Raw genomic sequence first — 20,987 nt, 5'->3', positions numbered from 1 at the left:
TTCCCATTTAGTTTCCCAAAAACATCAGAAAGTTATCATTCCCCTCCTCACTGTGCCAGAGAAAATTTATGAAGTCTGAAAAGATGGTTGCATGCGAAACAACCAGTTCAGCACAGGGGGACTGGGCTGGGGAGAGGTTCTGCCATTGTACCCACACAGATTTTAGAACACACCTCTCACAAATACAGTCCCATCACAGAATCACTTACCAGTGCAAAGGAACGATCAAGCTGGTTTCCAGCTCCTAAATTCAGGAAGGGCCTTATACTTGAGAATACTAATTGGACACATTTCTATACAGAATTAGTATTTAAAGTATATTTGTCCCGACCTCCTTCCCAAGGCATTTCTTAACAGGCGCAATGGAGAAATGCAGACAGAGCTTACCCTGTTCACTCCTGTCCTGTGGCAGGGCTGGAGGCTGAAAAACTGAACAGGGCTGGAGAGCTGCTCAGCTCAGCACTGCAACACAGACCTCCCTCTGTGCATCCAGCTACAAATCACCACGCTAATGGAAAAAAAGTTTCACCTGAACCTTCAACAGCCATTCTGGAAGATGCCAACCTGGCAGTTACCAAGGCAAAACTGTCCAGGTGGCCCCTGGGTCACTAACCAGCGCTTGTGAACTCAGAGGCCCAATTACAAAATGAGCAAAGCCGAGCTGGTTCCCATTCACACCAGGCACACCTGCACCTGCACAAACAAGGAATTAATTTCAGGCAAGGCAATACACTAATTATCCTGTTTATCTTTAATAAAAAAATTGTAGTCTGCCAACTCAGCAAGGTAATGGCCTATTTTGTTTCTGTTTCAAAGGCCCTTAAGAAGATATACACTATTTAATTTTACTGGAGTAGGGGGATGAAAAGGCAGTGCTCTGCATATAGAATGATGCTGAAAATGATGCAGTCTTCAAGTTTGAGGGAAATTGGATTCTCATATCTAAATCTATTTTCAGAGGCACACAAGAAAACGTAATTAGTTCACCTGACAAAAAGAAAGCCAACTGCCTTTATTTGGCAACCAGCTTATAAAATATGAGAAAATTTAAAAAAATTAAGACAAAAAGTGCATCAAAACAAAGACTGAAACTCCCATATCTCAGCATGTATTTATAGGGTACAAACTATATGCACACAGAGGCTTCACAGTTACATAAACTACAGGCACTGGGAATACAAGTCAAAGCTAGAGCTGCAGAACGTTTGGAGAACTGAAACAGTGGTATCTGTGGGGCCAGGTAATCTTCCAAGAAGATTACCCATCCTAATCTATCATCTAAGACAGATTTTCAGGTCTTGCCACTTGAGTTCTTGTTTGAATTAGACCATCTCTTGCTAAGGCAGCTGCCCTTCAGTCTGTAGCTTTTAATAAGCCTACTGAAGCTGAAGCTTGAATTATTTCTTTGCTGTCAAGAAACTGCCTTACTTGCATTATGAATTTACCAAACTTCTAATTACTGAATCTTGAACATTTCTCTTACAGCTTGACATACCCTATTAGCCAGTTTCTGTTTGCATTCAAATTAATTTAGCCTGATCAAGTTATCCTACAAGGTGGTCTAAAACTACAACAGCAACCCCATAAGATGTTGAATGGAGTTCAGAGATCCATAGGAACACAGAAGCCAAAATAACATCAGTTGAAGCACAAAGCTCATTTGAAAAGCAGACAGTAATCCTTTCCCTATTCCCTAACAGCATCAGAGGAAGCAGAAGTCAGTTCCACACCAGTTTGGTAGTTTTCACCCCACTGCAAATTCACAGCTGAGGGACTACCAGAAAAGTGAAACACTGACTTGTCTCAGCCTCAGTCCTCACCAGCAGATGGTGTAGGAAATACTAAGAGCACTGTCCTGTGGAGCACACTGCTCACCCACTGCCAGCTGCTTCACAGAGTAACAAAGAACATGGCATAAGAATCTCAAATAGTCAAATCCGCTGAGACTTTACTCTTAAAAAAAAATAAATCAATGCTTGACAAACACTTACTAGGTATGCACGATGGGTCTTTTTCAGAAGCTTCGTGTCTATTATTAAAGTTTCCTCATTTATTTTTTCTGAATGGCCTCGGGCCACAGCAAGAGCTGGAAACTGCTGTGTCCACCTCGTGGGGCCCGTGTGGCTGCGAAGGGACTGAGTGAGACAGCAGAGACCCCAGCCAGCTCAGGACATCACTGACCACCGAGGAGCCCTGCAGCAGAAAGCTTCCAGGGAGGGACAGTCATACAGTAAAAGCACAGAGAGTCACCTGACAGGATGCACTTCACCGAGACGCAAAAACCATCTTTTAAAGAACAGAGCATAAGATCTTCTTATTTATAAATATCAGTGGCCCATCTTGGGAAGAAAGCAAGAATGTTTAAGCAGCATTATAGGTCTGAAAGGCTTTCCTTCTGCATGAACAGAAGGCATTGCAGTAGTTCCCCTGCATTTCTCTTAAGGATGTACAGCAATTTACCCGAGAACTCAACCTGCCTTTCTCACTAAACTGGCCATCAGTGATGCCCAATGCAAAGTTCTCCCCTCAATCACAGGAGAATTTTTCCATGGCAAAATGGAAGACATTTGGTTACAAAGACCTCACAGGAACTACTGCTTCCGTTTTCAGCACCTAAGTCATAAAAAGCATGGAAAGCATGGAGAGAACACTGTTCCTACAGGAATTTTGCTGTTTGAACGTTCCTTCACAGTTCATCCAAGCTACATCTCCAATCAGATCAGAAAGCAAGACACAATGGCCTACAAAACATCATGAAATTTAGCAAAGATAATGGCTTGAGAACAAAATACCTAAAACCCAACTTTAACACAGAACTCCAAAAACTCAGAAGCTTTTCAATCCTGCTGTTTAATGCACTAGATATAACAACTTATTAAAAAAAAAAAACACAAGCATGAATGCATTAACAGTAACATCTGTAGTCAGTTCCCAGACCACTCAGGGCTGGATCAAAATTCTCAGCTTGCCTTATGGATTAGATGTATACAAGGCTGCAGTGACTTCAGAAAATTCAGTGCACATCTCCTTTCATGAACACAGGACGAAAAAACACACACACACCCTGGGCTGCCACATTTGACCCCTTTATAAAAGGAAAAGCAGAATAAATGCACCTGGAGACTGGACACCCAGACTGACTGTTTTCAGCGCTTCCACAAGAGTCATGTTTTATGGCATTTATCCATGCTACCAGAAACAACTGTTGCACATGTGGGGAAACCATCACACGCTACGGCAGTAAGACTGGACAAGAAGCAATATTTGCATGAAGTAGAGATTTACTGCTATGATAACACTGGACCCCGAAGCCAGGCCACACACAAGTGGGAAATGCATCAGGAGACAGGTCTTTGAAAACAGAGACCAGAGAGAGAGAACCTGGATGCAGGTAAACATAAAACCCTAAAATAAAGGCCTGTGACTGAATACATGGAAGCGATGACATTTTCTGGTGCAGGTGAAAATTCACTCAGAGTTTCTCAAAGGAAATCTCTCCCATCAGAACTCTAGCTCCATAATTGAGAGCAATGTATTTTTAAGTTTATCTGGAAAACAGAAAGCTCAGCATTGCTCAAAATCAAGGCAATACTTTCAGGCCAGCAAAATTAATCTTATATCATGCCTGTCCATTCAACTATTTTTGCAGCTTAGAAATAAGAAAACTAATAGCAGCTGAAAAACTCTCAACTCAGCATCTGTATGAATAACCTGACAGCTCTTTATGGAGTGGTAGAAGGAGAATGGAGGAAGATGTTCTACCAAAACTGAAATGATGACCCATTGCAGGGATGCTTTTTTTTAGAAAGAATCTCTTTTCAAGAAGAATTGAAGTTATTGGAATATTCATGTTATCCACCATCAGCCCTGACCCTCTCAATCTGAGCAAGAAGTGAGGGAGACAGGGACAGTTTGTGAAGCTTAGCAGTTAGTGGGTGAGACACTGGGTACAGTCCTGAGGGACCATTTCTGTTGGTAGTGCACGAAGTTTTTCACATATTGGTGCTCATCCTGGATTGGCTGTTAGCTGGAGTGAGCTCCCCTTGGCTACCTTCTCTCGGAGGAGACTGCAACAAGACCAAAACACATCCTAATTAGTGATGTGCAAATATCCCACACCCTGCTTCCTGAGAGACAAATGGAGGCACAGGTGAAGCACAGCAGGATGGCAGCAGGGGGAGAGCACACCCCTAGCTGATAAATGACAGCTTTGTGTTTACAACTTCTACAGTTCACAAGAACTTTTCCTAAAAAAGTCAAACCAGAACTTTTAAGCCTATTTACTATATACAAGGTGCTGTTGGCCCCAGTTTAATCCTATCTGCCATTCAGTTATCAAAGGGATTAATATACTATAAAAATGAAAACATTCTGTGCAGATGGCCTATCCTCCCTAAGGGCATCCTTTGGGAACTGCATCCTGGAAGCAATGTTCCTAAAAATTAATGCATTTTTTACATCATCTGCTAACAAAGTTACTTCAAATTGTTGATAAGATAAAAGGTACGTCTATCAAGAATTAGACAAAAGGAATTAGTCAGAATTAAGCCAACCATATAAACTTCAAAGGACATTCTGAGTTGTACAAAAGGTTAATGTATTGGCTAGAAACACTTGTTCCTTATATATTTCCTTAAATATTTATTGTTTGCTATTTTAAGAATTTATCCAATCGTGAACACATAAAATTAATTCCGCTCCAGAATCTTCAATTAATCAACTTATATTTTTAGTTAAAAAAAAAAAAATTAAAACCTCAACACTGTCTCTAAGCCCCCTTTTGACACGGCCATACCTTGACGTGGATCTGGTTGCGCAGGACGGCAGCGCGCAGGATCATGGCCTTGGCACGGCGCTGGAACTCTTTGCCCATTAGTAAGGACTTCTCAAAAGTTGTGCTGCGCTGATCAACATCTCGAGCATAAAGAATCTGTAACCAACACGGAGAACTGCACATGGGAGCCGTGCCAGGGTTCCACAGCAGGAAGCTCTCTTTGCACCGGGAAACACAGCTCAGGCTTTATGGAGCCCGAGTTTGCAAACAGCTCACCCCTGCTGAACACACCATCCTGACACATGAATGCACCTTCCAAGTGTCTCAGGAATGGCGAGTTGCTAATCTTAGTAAAGCTGTTCAGTCCATAACACTTGACTGAAATGCACTCACCTTACTGTGCGAGTCTATTCTGGCATTGATCAGTCCCTCCAGAATCAGCTGAGTGAGTTCATCTTCCAGAGCAGCCACTGTGGTGTTAAAAGCAGTGGCCATCTTGCGCATGTCTGCCGACACATAGGGACTGAAGTACTAAGAAGAACAAAATACTCAGTTGCCAAGAGTACTCTCCATCCTCTGAAAAATCAGGGGGAAAAAACTGCAAAGAGATGGCCTATCTCCCTGTTCATCCACCTCTCGAGATAACAGGAACAATTACCTGGATAAGGGCACGATTTCGAATCTGGGTATAGAGTGTCCTGACATGAGGTGCAAGGTACATATCCAGCAGCAGGTTGTCCTGTGCAAAACAATAAAACACATCAGAAGCTGAGAAGCAACCTGGAAAAATATATTATTCCCATTTTCTGAAACATTTATGTGTATATACTTAAACCTTAAGGATATTACACTAGTGCAAAGCAATATGACAAAACAAGAATGAATAAAAGAACTAGCAATATACTTAGAACCTTTATCATTTCTCTCACCCTCTACCAACAAAGTGCTCCCAATTTCCATTCACCATGTCAGGAGACAGAAGACAGAGAAGAGCCAAACACTCTAAGTAGCTACTTTTGACAATCACTGCTTCTCACAAAAGGCTAGGCAAAGGGAACTTTTAGGGTCTGTTCTACATTGCTCTCCTACAACTCACCTTCATCTCATCCAGCATCTTCAGGCATGAAGCATATTTAGATTCATAAAACTTGAAAATGATGTCACGAACCTGTGGCTCCAGCTCCAAAAACAATTTGAAGGAGCTACAAATAAAGATGGCAGTGATCAGACATTGGAACCCATCACTTAAATACCCCATAACCTCATCAATCCAAGTTGCAAGGTTACAAACTCTCACTATCATTTAAAGATTCCAATAATTTGCTCTCTAAGGGACCAGACAGCCCATATTCAGCATAGCTGGGAGCCTGCAACACAGAGAAAGGCAGCACAGCATCAGAGCTGTGGGGAAGGAAGGCAAGAGACTTTTGTCAAACTAAGTAGTAGAAGTGTTTGTCCACACAAAACAAAAAAATGAGTATGAATAGGTCAAAATCAGGATACATCACCAGAAAACAGTAGGCCACATCTGTGTATACCCTGTAGTCTGTACTGGTCAGCTTTGTGTTCCCTTTCAAAGCACAGCCTCTGTTAAGTACAGCATGCCAAAGGCAGGTCAAGCACACCACTATCTCAGAGAAATAACTCATCGTGAGTGTGGCAGATCTTTGGGATGCAAACTCTTTCTCAGCACACTCCCAATTCTCTGTCACAGATTTCTGAACCTTGGGATCTCACTCTATGAATCAATTCGTAAAAAAGGGTAACAACCCTTTTTCCACGTTAATTTAAATTTACTGCTTCCATACACCTTGCTGACAGGAATTCAGTGCCATTGCAATTCGATCTGTGACACACAAATATCCACTTTCTTCCAAAGACCATAACTCTCTTAACCTTGCACATGTTACATGTGAGATTACAATGCAAGGTGTACTAACAATTACTAAATTGTTTTAACAATTAAGATACACCAGAACACAGAGCAACATGAAGGAAATTATCTTAACAGCTGCCTCCGAAAAAGGGCTGTGTCCCTCTGATTTATTATCTGATATGGACCATTGATGGAGACAGACAACTGGGCTGTGCAGATGCTGGATCTGACCTGGGTTGGAAACTTATACTATGAAAATTTCAGCTGCGATTAACCACTGTGTTTCAGACAGTGAAACACCACTTAATGCTAAAGCCAAACTAAGGCTCAGTGATTCTTTCTCCCCCGTGTGAGAAAGCTATTCTGCTGCCAGAATCCACTCTCAACCAAAGTCCCATGTCCCAAAAGATGTCCAGTACATACAAGCATCACTCAAGGCATCACTCACCTACTGGAGATAACGTTTCGTTGCAGTTCCTGACGGTCAAAGGTGGCAAGGGCACAGAGCCCACCATAAACAGCCACATTGCTGGGAGATAACAGCTTTGGGGAGAGGGAGAGACAGAGAGAGAGCTGTCACTGACTACTAAAATAGCATAAGGTTGGCATTAAGTATTCTATCCCAGGCCTTTCCTTCATTCAGTGACAGGATTAGTCCTTGTCAAATGCAGTGGAACCACTCAGCTTGCTCTCACCCAGTGTGTGGGGTGAGAGGGCCTGAGCAGTGACACTGCTCAGAGAGCAGACATCAATTCTAATAGCTTTTGGATTGAGCTACACAAAAATACAAATATCACAGGTAATTCCTATGTGATCTAGAGTAGAACATTTAGAGAACCCAAGAACAGAGACTTTTTGTTAAACAAACCAACCAACCAGCAAGGTGCACTGCACCACCAAACTATACAGGAGTGCTGCAAGAATAACTACAATACCTGAATTTTACAACCTAATACTTAGAAGAGTTACATCCCCTCCACGACCTGCACAAAGCTCCCTCTTGGTCCTCACCTCAGGGAAATCACAGTGATCAAATGATGCCAACAAGAAGCACTTTGCTGCCTGTTTGTACTTCCGGGCAGCTAGTTCGGCCAAGCCTAGGAACCAGAAAAAGTTAGTCCTTTGTTTATGATAATATACAAATTAGGAGAAATTGCAAAATCTGGGAAGTAGGAGAGGCCCCCATATGGTTGCTAGTGCCTTCACTACTGAAGTAAAACAAGATCCTCAGACTGTATCAAGCATCCCTTGAGCTACATTGACACTGATATCCTCTCTGAAGAAACTCAGGGAGAAAAAAGAGAAGGTAAAAAACAGTCAGCAGTTCTATCTCATCAGCTTCATTACATTTTGCATGTCTAGTGCAGAAATAAAAAGTCTGTCAAACTGAGAGAAAAAGTAAGCCAAGCCCACACTGTTGCCCAAGAGCCCTATGGACAGCTAACAAGCAGAAAGACAGGCAAATCATCCAGGAAGCTGAAGGACTCACTCACCTGCTGCACATTTCAGTTTGGTGAGAATTGCCTGTGTCTGGCTGTCTCTTTCTCCTCTTTGCTAAAGCATAAAACAAAGCAGTAGTGAGCAAGCAGTACAAAAACTATTTTGCTTACAAGTGTCTTCAGGATATTTTATCCTAATAATTAACTTGCAAATCTCAATGGCAAGATAACTTCATCTTATTTGTCTAGGAAGTATGGCAAGAACTGAGGATGGGAAGTATCTGTTTTTACCATGAGTCAGACTTTGTTCACATATATCATGGGAGAAAAGCAACAATGACCTCAAAAGGAATAGTATAGCAGCTGAGGAGGAAGTCTTATATGGAGCAAGTCATAAAGGGGGAAAGGAAGAAATTGCTTTACAAATTTTGGAAAAAGAAAACAAAGGGAAAACTCATGCAAGTTAAAAAGCAGGACCTTACTTCTGCAATCTCTGGTGTAGACTCAGCCTTGCTTACGTAGCTCAGAACATGAGACCAATTCTGGAGGTAGACACTGACCTGTAAAGAGCCAGAAACAACGTGGGGTACCCATGGATAAACAGTGTTCCTTAGAGAAGCCTCATCATTGCAGACACAAGACCAAAGTACGGGGGGACGTCGCAGCAGGTATCAGAAAGAACCAAATACCATTTCCTGCAAACCCTCCTACCTTGATGACATTGAGACACATGTTGATGACATGTTTAGCACTGGTGCAGTAATCACGGGCTCGTGAGTAACACTTGAGAGCATTGCTGAGGTCCCCACAATCCAGATAATGATCACCTAAGTCATCATGGCCTCTCCTAGAGCACAGGAATAAAAACACCAATGAACTGGGTGCTCAGAAAGGGACAAAGTCAGTTTGTTCCAATCAAGTAACTCAACACACTGACCTAAGGCACTGAATGCCTTAGTTAACATCCTGTGTTAAGTGCATGGAGGAGCAAAATGCTCTTTCTTGCTCCAGCAGAGCCTTCTGATCTCACCTGATACTCTCCTTGATGGAGTTCCCTTTGTAATTTTTCAGATCTGTGTCAAGTTTCTCCAGTTTAAGAAGAGCTTTTTTGCGCGTAGCTTCGACCCAAGCTGTGTCAAGAGGAGGGGGTTCAATTCCACTATCGGGGACAGCATCAGGTGTATTCTGCAGTTCTCTGAAAGCATTTGAACAGAGCTTAATGTTAGGCTGCAAACTTTTCAAAACAGAGGTCTGCTAAGTGCCTGGCACTGCTACCCTAACAAACAGTACTGCATACACAAAATAGATCATCAAAGAAAAAACAAGGATAGTGGGGAAAAAAGAAGAAGATTGATAAGATTTCCAGTACAAACAGTAACATAAGCATCACAGATGATTACAAAGACTTCTCAAAATTATCCTATGATCTTAGGATGAACGTACTGTCACACACACATGCTAAAGATTCCCCGGGCAAAACAGACAAGAAATCATCAAATTGACATAGCAACAAAAATAATGCAAAGATAAGAAATGTAGATGGATAAGTCAGGTGTCAATGGCTATTCTCAAGAGCAAACATGTTGTCAGAGGGGGAAAAAGTTAAAAACAAACCAAAAGATTAGGTTTAACTTATGACCACAAAGCCATCTAGAAGAGGTTTCATCACCATAATCTACCTAAGGAAAAACAACTATGTTCATTAATATTTGAAGCAGTTGCATGGACTAAACTCAATATCTACCTGCAGCTTTTAAAAACACTAAGATTTCTGTGCTTTATCTTTTAAAAAAGCATGAGAACCTTAGGCCTGAACACACATTCCACTGCTATTAAATTCTAAGGGCAAAGACAATTCCCATAAGGAACACTGTGGTATTACATGCAAAGTCTTCCACTGTGGCACATCAGTTTAAACTCTTTCAGGAAAGCTCCCCATATTCCCATGACTTCTTAGTACCTGGTGGCCTCAGACAGCTTTCTGTGGATTTCTTCATACACATCAACATTGAAAGTTCTCTGGACAAATGACAGAGCCATCTTGAGAGCTTCCACCCTCAGCTGTGGACAGTGATCAGCAATGAACTGCAGCCGCTCGATTCGCATCAGCCCACAGTAGCTGGATGCATACTGCTCCAAATCCTGCCAACAAAGCCTGGCCTCAGAAGGTGGAGATGGACACACCACATCAGGCTACTGCACTGTGACCTGCACAGGCTTTCCTGCAGACCTGACCCCTTCAAGGAGGGCAACACGACTCAGACAAATAAAAACATCGGGTAAGATTAGTCCATGCTTTCTTCAAACATTAGTAATATCCTCAGAAATATGCAGCACACTACAATTTCAGCTTTTCTAAATTTCAGCTGTCTGTTAAGACTAATCAGCTTTAACTTTTTTCAAAAGGGATTTTTTCCAAATCCTTAAAGGAAGAGGCCACACTCAAGAAATGTCCCCACAGCCCTCAGCAGAGCACGTACCAGTGTGGGGTTCTCCACCACATAGTTAATATCAGGTGAATTTTGCTGATCTTCTTGTGGATCTACGTCAATCTGCATGGGCTCCACTGCACCCTAGAATAGCAAAAGGAGGTCAAAAGTAGCTTATTACATTTGAGCAGGAAACAACTATGTGATTCAACCTATTAAAGACTTGCTTAAATACATGTAAAATTTTAAAAATTAAAAAGTACTTCTCAGTCTTTTGATATATTTAGGATTTTTCTCTAGCAACCCAATGGTCAGCATGGCTCAGTGTTCACACAGAACCCTTTATTTGTCTTGGTAGATTATCAAGCAAGAAAGTGAAGGGGTCAATAAATCTGGATTTTACAAAGTATGTCAGGTATGCATGCCAAATTCCAAGTGACATTCCATTTCTCTTCCTTGAGCAAGAGCAGTGCAAGCAGCAATTAACACTCAGTTCAAGAAGTTTCAAAAGTCAAACTATACCAAAAAACCCACCAGAACCTTTCAAAACTGCTTTGCTTTAATGTTTAAAAGTAATATTTTTGGGGGAAAAGAAAGGCAACAACTGTTACACTTTTGAGAATATTAAAAAAAGAGCAGAATGCAGACTGGCAATTTCACAGTTTCCAACAAATACTGAGGAACAATCTATCTGCACTGCAGAGATCTGTCATCAGCTGAACATATCCTACCGTAGTGTCTGAGTCCATCTGCACAGGTAGAGCCTCTTTCGCAGAAACACCATAATTTTGTTCTCCCAGTATATCCTGCTCTGAACACCCTGAGTGAGGACTCACAGCAGTGCAGTGACCTCAGCACAGCAGCACCATTACAGCCCCTGTGTGTGTGCCCCAGGTAAGACCAGCCACCCCATGCCACAAACGAAGCTGGTTTGGTGGCAGTAAATTCTTTGCCTCCTCCTAGTTAAAGTGTGTTGAACATTCCTCCTAGGAATTACCCATTTAAATTGAGGAAAACCAAGCTGAATGTCTTATAAAGTGCTGATTTTGTGCAGATATTATACAAGCAACACTTGGTGTTGTTTGGTGTAAATTACACAACTGGATCTCAGAAAAGACAGAAATGCCAACCACCTTGCTCCCATTAACACCAAATTGTTTCCATGTTTTTATTGATTTTGCTGTCTGTTAAGAAATCAAAAACTGACTTTTTTTTTTTATTGGGCTGATGGTTTCTTTTTTTGGAGTTTTTTTGTGAGAAGGAACAGGGCAGATCCAGATTTCCTAAGTCTAAAAATTACATTCACCCACAGCCTGTTTATTCTTTCACAAACTGGTACATACCAAATACACCCATATGTCAACACTGATGTGGAATTGCCCAAAATCTGAAGCAAAAGCAAGTGAAGCATATAAAAGTTTGTTTCCTAGCATAATAATCTTTCCATGAAGGGAGAGAGGGTGCAAACAAGAGTTTTATTGTCTAGATCACAACTCAGGAAAAATGTGCATAAAAACAGTTAACTCACCATAAGTTGAGACCATTACTTTTTCCATTTTTATCTCCCTTATCTTTTTTAATAAACACTAAGTGCCAGGGATGCTTTGTTTAGGCTGTGTATGCCTACCATAGTAGGCACCCTGTTGAAGGCACCTCACCAGGCCTTTCACAGACTGATAAACCGGCACTTGAGCTGAAGTCTCCTGCTGTACTCCGGAGGAAGAGGAGTGACCCACTGCTGGAGGGGGGTTCAGTACAGACCTGTCACTGACGAAGGGGCAGAACTGGAAGCTGAACTGTCTCTCATCCTGTGCCTCACTTCCCACAAGCCCATGCCCTGACAGAGAACTTGCTACCGCTGAAGCCCGCAAAGGATCGCCTGCACAGGTACCGCGTGTCACCGACCCCTCGGGGCTCCCAGGGCTCTCCCCTGCCCTGCAGACTCTCAAATCCACCTCACCGGCAGCCTCAACGCGCCCTCCTCGAGAGCCTCGACCCTGCCTACGGCGCGCACAGCGCGGGACCCGAGCGCGGGGCCGCGGCGGGGACCGCATGACGCTCAGCTAAGGGCTGCTCGTCGCCAACGGCGGCGGAAGCGACACAGCCGGACCCGACGGAAGGGCGAGCGAGGGCCCAGGGCCTGCCGACAGCGGCCCCTTCCCGCAGAGTCCACGGGGAAGGCCACAGCGCGCCCGTGGCGGCCGCGGCCGGGCCAGGGTGCCGGACCTTGCGCGACAGGTGCGCGGAACGCGGCGGGGCCGGACTGGGCGGGTACGGGCCGGGAGGCGCGGCTGCCCCGTTACCTGCAAGTTAAAGACCTGGACGGGCAGCGGCATCGTCCCCTCGGCCGCCGCTTCCGGCTCCCGCCCCGCCCGCCCCGCTTCCGCTTCCGGGGCCGCGCGCCGCCGCCGGGCCGCGTCCGGCAGGTGAAGCTCTTAAAGGGGCCGCGGCCCCGCTCGGCCCCGCGGCGGCGGCGGCGCGGCAACCTCCGGGCGCTCCCTGCGCGGGGCCGCCGCCACCTCCCGGAGCGCGAGGCCGCCCGCCCGCGGGGCCATGAGGCGGCCGCGCCGTGCGGCGGGGGCCCGCGGGGCTACAGTATGAGTGGCCCCTGCCTGGGGCTGCGCAGGGCCGGGGTCCTGCTGTCCCTGGGCGCCGCCGCGCTCCTGCTGCTGCTGCTGCCGCGGGGGCAGCGCCCGCCCGCGCCCCGCGCCCCGCCTGCCGCCGGGCCCAGCACCGCCTCGCCGCACCGGCCGGGCCCTGCAGGCTCTAGCGGGCCCGGCCGAGGCCTCGTGGGCAGCCCGCAGCCTGCGCGCAGGGGCCGCCCCGGCGCTGCCGCGGGCCCTGCCAGGGAGGCGCTGGAGCTGAAGGATATCTTCATCGCGGTGAAGACCACGAGGAAGTACCACAAGAGCCGGCTGGACTTGCTCCTCCAAACCTGGATCTCCCAGGCGCGGGGACAGGTGAGGCCTCGCGGCGGGCGGGGACGGGAGCTTCGACCCTGCGTGTGCCAGGGCGGCTGCTGCACTTGTTCGCCGGGTGTTAAAAAGCGTGCGTTAAAAGCAGATTTCCTTTTAGGACTGAGGAACGTCGTCTAAACGATTCCTTCTGTAAAGAGGCGTTGTTGATTAAGCTACTTAGCTGCAGTCTGGCATCGGTGGTCCAAGCAGACGTAATTTGCTGATTTGTGTATGACTGTGAAAAAGGCTACGCAAGAGTGAAAGAGCCCTAGTGCTGATGCATCTAAACCACTATTTTGGACCAAAAAGTTCAGCCGCTTACGTTTTACTATGGAACAACATAAAAGTAGTTCCCTTGTTTCAGAATTTCAGCCCATTCAAGCATAGTAAGGCAATTTTGTCTAGCAGTTGGGACAGGACAGTGTTGCCACCTGCCACTTCCCACCCTGACTTGCATTCTTTTAATCTATTTGATAGCTGTGGATGACTCCCAGCCAGAGAGAAGAGGTACTACCAAAAAAGATCAAAGTCATTTCTATCTGGAAATTGGTTATCTGTGCCCTGAGCCTAGAAGAGTAAGTTGTAGGATGCTGTATTGAAATGACAATTTTCTGGCTTGCAATGAAAAAACTTAACAAATAAGGCAGGGGTTGAAGTTGCTGGAGCTGTCTCCCCCACTCCAGTGACTACTGTGAAACAAGCCAAAACAGACATAACATTCTGAATTCTGACTGCAACTGAACAAGTTTTAAATTAGTTTCTGAAGTTCTCAAATGTAGACACACCATTTTTGTCTCCCACAGACATTTATATTCACAGACTGGGAGGATCAGGAGCTACGCCTGAAAGCAGGTGAGCTGCGTAGCCTAGGTGCATGCTACCTGTTGTAACTGAGTTTTGTTTCTTTCATACTTTACCTAGAAGTTCTTATGTCATGCTGTACAAGCAGTTAGTCTCATGGCACTGTGTATATACCCTCATTTTTGTGCACTCACACAATTTTATGACCTCTGCAGCTTGCATGCCAGATGCATAACCTGTGAGCCCTGCCTGTCCTGCAGTTTGCTCTCCATGTATGCACCATATGCACCTCAGATGTACAGGATTAGTGCCAAATGTGCACTTCTTTTGTAGTCCTTTTTGGATTACACATGTTTCGCAAACCTGAAAGGGCTGGTCTTTATTTTTCCAGGGGATCATATGATCAACACCAACTGTTCTGCTGTCCATACTCGGCAAGCTCTCTGCTGCAAGATGTCTGTGGAATATGATAAATTCTTGGAATCTGGGCAAAAGTAGGTGAAACACATTGTTCTGATTGACTTTGTTTCTTCCAGTTCTGTGTTCACAGGAAACTTGAGTAACCATCTCTGCTCCAGTAAGGAATGCAGTCTTAGCTAAAATGTGGGGATGAGTGCATGGAAGGGAGCACAGCATGAAGCAGCGCTTATAAACAAGCATCATTTGGAAGGTGGAAAGGATTATGATCTAAAGGGGGTTATTCTTTTCAGCCTCTTTACAGAATTAGCGTCTGTGGGTGCTTTCAGCTTTCCAAATCTGTAATTTGGGGCAATAAGAAATACTTCATGCTCCAAAGCCTGAAAGACTAAGTCTCAGTTGTAAACCTATAACTCATTTCTTTGTCCCTGCAACTTCTTGTTCTGTTTTGTGTGAAGATGGTTTTGCCATGTGGACGATGACAACTATGTGAACCCTCGGACTCTCCTGCATCTCCTGTCTGCCTTCTCACACAGCCAGGATGTCTACGTGGGGCGACCGAGTCTAGACCATCCCATCGAAGCAGCTGACCACGTCCAAAGTGATGGATCAGTAAGCAAACTCTACAGTTTGTCTGAGAGACATCCTGACTTTCTAAGCCTTTAAAACCTTGACAGTTCATAGGATTTCCCCATAAACCCAAGTGATTTAATCTGCAAGAAGTGAACCTGGCACTGGTCATTTTCAGAGGCAGGGTGCTGGGTTAAAGGAACCTTTGCTCTGATGTTGTATGCATATGTACGGTGGAGTTTGTCTCCTGGGTGGGTGTCTGTTTCTGTTCCTTTACTCATGTATGTTGTGATATCCCTCACACTAAGCTAAGCAGGGCCTCCCCACGTTGACTCTTCCTTTTCCTTTAGGTTATGGGAGCAGTGTTCCTTGTCGTAGGGCTGGGGAGTTTAGGTTGGAGTTGAGGGGTTTTTCTATTTGTTTGTCTTGAGTGCAGTGTCACATTGTCATCATCTTGAACCAACCTCAGATAGGTGACAAAGGCTTTCTAGATAAATAAAGCATTTCTAGTTCCAAGTGGTTAGTAGGTTTCCAAGAACTGGAAGCAAACATATCTCAATCACAAGATACACGTGCTAAAGAACAAGTCCTAAGCAGGCCACCTGTACCGACAGGTCTAAAGATAAATCAATCCACTAGCCAGAAATTCAGTTATAAAATAGCTTGTTAGGAAAGACTGCACAACACAATAGTCTCCTTGGACGTGGAGCCAAGTGTATAATTGACCACCTTTGATATCCTCAGGAGCACTGAGGTGGCTGTGACCCTTGGCTAGAATGACCAGGGGACAGATGGAATTGGGTAGGAGTGGGACTATAGTTTTCCATTTCATGTGTGCTACCTCCATTAATGCTAATTTGATGGTTCATCTGCTGTCTGTTCCAAGATAGAGTTTCATTTGAGAGAACAGCTACCTAGGCTTTCAGCAGCCTAAACAAATAGGGATTCATCTGTAGCCTTGTTTTGGCAAGTGCAGTGTGTGATATCCAATAGAATTTCAAGTTCCCTTCCCTGCCCAGCCAAATGGGAAAAGCTGATTATCATTAATTACTGTGTGTTTTTTCTTGTTGCTCTTCAGAAGACAACCGTGAAATTCTGGTTTGCCACAGGTGGAGCAGGGTTCTGTATCAGCAGAGGTCTTGCCTTGAAGATGAGTCCCTGGGCCAGGTAAGCACTGTTCCTAGCTGAGCTCCATTGATATGTGTTTGGGAGGCTTTAAAACACATTTTCTCTTGTCTCCCACACTCTGTCTCACAGCCTGGGCAACTTCATCAGTACTGCAGAAAGGGTGCGTCTCCCTGATGACTGCACCATTGGCTACATCATTGAAGGGCTGCTGGAGGTAAAGCTGCTGCACAGCCCCTTGTTCCATTCCCACCTGGAAAATCTGCAGAGACTACAAGGCGAGTCTGTGTTGCAGCAGGTAGGGCTGTGCTTCATGTCTTATCCTTACAATTACACTTCAGTCTGATCAGAAAGAGTACTCTGCACAGATGTAGCACTCTTCAGCAAAGAAGGATGTCTACAGACTCACTCAGAGCTATGTTCTGCCCAAGTCCTTCATTTAGGTAAAAAGCACACTTTCATCCTAGCCAACTAGGTCATATGGCTGTCCCCTCCTTTGGGGACACATTATGCTACCTGGAGTCTAAATAGAGTGTTTCCCATCTCCTTCTAAGCCCTGACTTTCTGTGAGTGGCGGTAGCAGCAAGTGTAGAAGGAGGCAATGTTTAGTTTGCTAAATAGTCTTACTGGTTTTGCCTAACAAAGTCTCAGTCTTAATTCATGCTGTTCAAAAAGACATCAATAGCAAGTACTTCTTCAATAGCTAAGACGTAGTTAAATGTTGGATCATTTTTAAGAATAATTTGTCTGAACCTCAAGAAAATTAATGTTTCTTAGGAAAAATCGAGTAGTTTTATAATTGCTGGGATATGTTTTTCCTCCTGGGCAGCAGATGGAGCCACAAGGCCATCCAGCAGCTTTGCCTGCCTCACGGTGGGGAGTGCTTTTTTTGCCCCTGCAAGCTGCTTGGTTATATTTTCCTGGCAATTGTATTAGGCAGCAGAAATGTTCACTTGAGGCCAAATTCCACTGTGATGTAATCTCTTTCATGTTAGTGAGTTGGACTGTAGGCCTCATATTGTGTTTCATTGGTGATCACTGGTTCCCTGAGATGGTAACAGCTAACCCAAAATCTGGGAAATGTCCAATTAGAAAGCACCTGAAAATTTCTTAATACAGTGCTTGTGTGGAAGAATAGCACTGAACTGAGGTTCCATAGATCTAAATTGTGTTCCAGGTTTTTCACGTGACAGTCCTTTGCATGCCGTTTCACATGCAAGTGTTTCTATTTTCCCTCTATACTAAAGCATTGCTATTGCAGACTTCAGGCAATGTCTGGTGAGGATGAACATGTGTTATTTAGTGAAGGTACAGACAGGAGCAGGATTAATGTCCTCACAAAGCTTACAATGGGAACTCATCCTTCAGGGCAATGCGACTTTCAGGTCCTCTGTGTATTCTCCCACATTGCCTTTAGTGCAGTTCAGTGCCAACATTGCTTATGTCACAACTAACCACTGTCCTCCAAATGTGATCCATGTTCAGATTAATCAGCATTCTTGGAGACTTTCTTGGTACCTCGCTAATAACCTTGCTACCTCCACTCTGGTTTTCTGTATTAGTGTTACCATTTTGAAATATTTATTTGTTTTTACAGGTAACCTTGAGTTACGGGGACCCTGAGAACAAACACAATGTTGTGAGTGTGGGAGGAGTGTTTGGCCTTCAGCAAGATCCAACCCGGTGAGTGTCCACTTGTAAAACAAGATCTCCCTACCTTGTTCATGTTTATCACCTGTCAGATGATCAAACCCATTAGTGGGGTTATTTTCTCTTGTCAGCTCTTGTTGCTGTGCTAGAAGTGGGTAAATCCACCCTCTCTGCTCTGTCAGACTGCTGCACACCCAATGCTAGTATGTTCCGTGTATGGAGAATTCCAATCTAATACTGTCTTTGTTTTTTGCTCCCCTTAGGTTTAAATCTGTCCATTGTCTGCTTTATCCTGATACTATTTGGTGCCCTGCTAAGAAGATGTCATAATTCTTGACCAGCCACTGACACCTGTATATTACCTAGTTTGCAGGAGTTGTGGTGGACTTTTTTGGTGGTTTTATTATTCTTCTGGGAGACAACCAGTGTTACCTACAAAGGAGATAGACAGACTATTTAGAAAAGCAATAAGGTGTGGTTTGTTCAGCTGCAGCGTGGAACGTTCCAGGAAGAATCTTTGTTCTTTTGTCCGGTGGTTTTCCGTAAGATGACCACAGTGCTGTGTGTACAAGTCACTTTACACTTTCTTCTGATGTCATGTGAACTTGTGCTTGGGCACATCTGAGGCAAATGCAGTACTGGGAGTGAGACCCTTCTTACTGCCCTTAGGGGCTTTTAGAAACCATTGTCTTGAAGCTGGAGCGCTAGAGCAGTCTGTAGTCCCCATGGTGACAAGAGAGGGGAAGTTTTCACTGGTCTTTCTTGGGAACAGAATTTTTAAGGAGCTTCTTTGGCCTGCCAGATCAAAACTCCACCCGTGGGCCAGAATAGGGTCTGTTCTTAGATACAGAAATCCTGGAAAATCACTAAGGTAAACAAGGCTGAAAGCCCTTGTAATGAGCAAACTCTGTGTAAGGGTAAGCTTACTGAGGACTGGATAAGAGTTGCTTACAGTGCACATCCTCCCCTGTTGTCCATGTGTGCCTCCTGTGGAGGTGATTGTCAGACCTGGCTCGCCTGCCAACTGAACTGCAGTGGCTGATGATTATGATGGTGGTCTGCCAGGTCTGAGACTATTCCCTTGATGTTTGATACTGAAGAAATATTTGCCAGACAAGATGGTAATTGTTTCTGCCACATTGCCTATAGTTGGTCACGTGAGCTGGCACAGCTTGGGCTGCCAAAACACGCCCTGTTTCTGAAGCTGTCTGAGGGAGGAGAAATGCTAGATAGCTGCAATGTGCTGAGGAAGGTCTTGATGGTGTCATTTGAGGACCTTTAATTGTATGACCATGGTTACTCCAGCTTCTTCAGATAATCTTCCAATTAACATAAGGTCAAGGTCAGTTCTTACTTTTATTCCTTAAAGTTTTGATAAATAGTTCATCCAGTCACTTAAAGGAGCACATTATGAATGTGCTCATTCACACGGAGGCAGAAGTTCAGTGCTGTAGCAGTATCATCTACTGCTGCTTTTTAAAGAAAGTAAACAGTTTTGAAAGTGCAAGGAATGGTGCTCCATATGTTTACTTTCCTGTTAGCCCAGACTTTGGCCATGTGCAATCCCCACCTGACCTGAAGAACAGCATGAAAAATGACTTTGCAAAATCACTGTTCATTCTTCCAAACTCTTCAGAAAAATACTTACTGGTTTAGTGCTAGAGTCTAAGGCTGAATTAAGGGGAGAATAATGGAATTACAGTGTATGATGTGGAACTATGATTGCTGGCTAGAATGCAGACCTAGCAGAAGTTTCAGATTTCTAAACAGCTGTGCTCAGCTGTACTGTGGGCTTCAGCTAGTTACTGAACTTCCTGGCAAATGCCTGCAGTGTATTTTATGATGCCATTTAGCAAAGGTGTCAGCCTTCTGAAATATACTGTTTCCTGCATTCTGCTTTGTAACACAAAACTTTCAGCGTTTACCTCAGTACTTTGTCCTCTTTGCATGTTCTACTCAGTTCTACTGAGGAGGAAACAAGCTGACTTCTGTTACAGTCCTGCAATTCCTTCCTGTATTTTTCTTTTCTCTCATATGTCTAAGGTGACAGGTATGGGAATAAGAATGCTGCAGGGAATTGGCTCAAAATCCAGCCAGCACAGTGACTGTTCCATAACGGGCTGTCAGTGTTACAGGTGTGCCTGGCACAGAAAACAGAGGAGGACTTGAGGAACAGTAGGCTCTGCCTCCTTATTAGATCTTCTGCTGGCTAGAACTGAGGCACCCTGTGGTTTAATGATTGGTCATTAATAGCTCTGGAGATTCCTGGTATCTATATAATTTTTTAAAAACACTTGTTAGGTTCTTGTTTTTAACCTCCTGTAGCAGAAAAATGAAACTTCATGAGCTCTTGAGGCAATTTTGTCTTCGAGCACTGATTCTGAACTCTTCTGTTGGAGCTTTTCTTCCCCTTGCACTGGAAGCAGCCTCTTGTAAGATAACACAGACAGCATGGACTGGGCGGCAGTTGTATGGCAAACTGCAGTTAAAAAATTACAACACTTCATACTGATGGCAGCAAAACTAAGTAGAAGTTTCACATTGTGGTCACTGGTCAACCTAAAATAGGTGTGCCAAAGAGGCGGTGCCCTCGAAGTGGGGAGGGTGTTTATGGAACTTAAAAGGACCATGTTCTCCTGCAAGGCAATAGGGAACTGTTCGGTGTGTTCAGGCTCCTTCCATGGTTTCTTGTGTTGAGAATACAGTAAGCTGTGTGGATCTATCAGGATGCAGCTTTTTAAAAAAACCTACTTTTTCATACATAAAGTGATTCTACAAAATAAATATTTAAATATGTCAAAGGCTATGTTTTGTCATGTTTCTTCACCTGCGTTCTATGCAAAAAATGGACCCTAAACCCTCTAATCCGGAAATCTGCAGCGTTCTGTCAGGCTCATGTCATGCCAATGGCCAAAAAGCACGGGAGATAAATGATTTGGATGGGTGGGA

General features: G+C 44.3%; 2 protein-coding genes across 4 annotated transcripts; one reads left to right on the top strand and one right to left on the bottom strand.

Moving 5' to 3' along the window:
* Window positions 1-2,817: 2,817 nt before the first annotated feature.
* On the bottom strand, window positions 2,818-13,472 carry GPS1 (G protein pathway suppressor 1). Of its 3 annotated transcripts, none has more exons than XM_027705180.1 (14): window positions 13,454-13,472; window positions 10,570-10,662; window positions 10,050-10,231; window positions 9,120-9,284; window positions 8,801-8,936; window positions 8,572-8,649; window positions 8,144-8,204; window positions 7,662-7,747; window positions 7,099-7,193; window positions 5,871-5,976; window positions 5,433-5,513; window positions 5,168-5,305; window positions 4,796-4,930; window positions 2,818-4,067 (listed from the first exon to the last, which is right to left on the bottom strand). In XM_027705180.1, the coding sequence occupies exons 2-14, from the start codon at window positions 10,645-10,647 to the stop codon at window positions 3,993-3,995; spliced, it is 1,416 nt and encodes a 471-aa protein (XP_027560981.1). In that variant the 5' UTR covers window positions 10,648-10,662; window positions 13,454-13,472; the 3' UTR covers window positions 2,818-3,992. The 3 variants fall into 3 exon arrangements, with proteins under 3 accessions (XP_027560981.1, XP_027560979.1, XP_027560980.1); XM_027705178.1 differs by lacking the exon at window positions 13,454-13,472 and adding an exon at window positions 12,822-12,904; XM_027705179.1 differs by lacking the exon at window positions 13,454-13,472 and adding an exon at window positions 12,837-12,885.
* On the top strand, window positions 13,116-20,839 carry RFNG (RFNG O-fucosylpeptide 3-beta-N-acetylglucosaminyltransferase). Its single transcript, XM_027705186.1, has 8 exons — window positions 13,116-13,478; window positions 14,279-14,327; window positions 14,668-14,770; window positions 15,152-15,305; window positions 16,342-16,430; window positions 16,521-16,686; window positions 17,986-18,071; window positions 18,302-20,839. Exons 1-8 carry the CDS (start codon window positions 13,116-13,118, stop codon window positions 18,366-18,368), a joined length of 1,077 nt encoding a protein of 358 aa, XP_027560987.1. The 3' UTR covers window positions 18,369-20,839.
* The last annotated feature ends 148 nt before the right edge of the window (window positions 20,840-20,987 follow it).

The sequence above is a fragment of the Neopelma chrysocephalum genome, unplaced genomic scaffold (genome assembly GCF_003984885.1).
Source record: "Neopelma chrysocephalum unplaced genomic scaffold, ASM398488v2 Primary Assembly neopelma1_321, whole genome shotgun sequence".
NCBI lineage: Eukaryota > Metazoa > Chordata > Aves > Passeriformes > Pipridae > Neopelma > Neopelma chrysocephalum.
The sequence above is the reverse complement of the archived record's forward strand: the minus strand, read 5'-3'. Positions and strand labels throughout refer to the sequence as shown.

Bases quoted from the DNA above. Each gene is read 5' to 3' on its own strand.
- RFNG (XM_027705186.1), top strand. From the start codon at position 13,116: ATGAGTGGCCCCTGCCTGGGGCTGCGCAGGGCCGGGGTCCTGCTGTCC. The intron at 14,771-15,151 runs GTAGGTGAAACA...TTTTGTGTGAAG, and splicing joins TTCTTGGAATCTGGGCAAAA to ATGGTTTTGCCATGTGGACG. The intron at 16,431-16,520 runs GTAAGCACTGTT...TCTGTCTCACAG, and splicing joins AAGATGAGTCCCTGGGCCAG to CCTGGGCAACTTCATCAGTA.
- GPS1 (XM_027705178.1), bottom strand. From the start codon at position 12,854: ATGCCGCTGCCCGTCCAGGTCTTTAACTTGCAG. The intron at 8,205-8,571 runs GTAAGGTCCTGC...TTTATGCTTTAG, and splicing joins CTACACCAGAGATTGCAGAA to CAAAGAGGAGAAAGAGACAG. The intron at 4,068-4,795 runs GTATGGCCGTGT...GTCTTGTTGCAG, and splicing joins GCAACCAGATCCACGTCAAG to TCTCCTCCGAGAGAAGGTAG.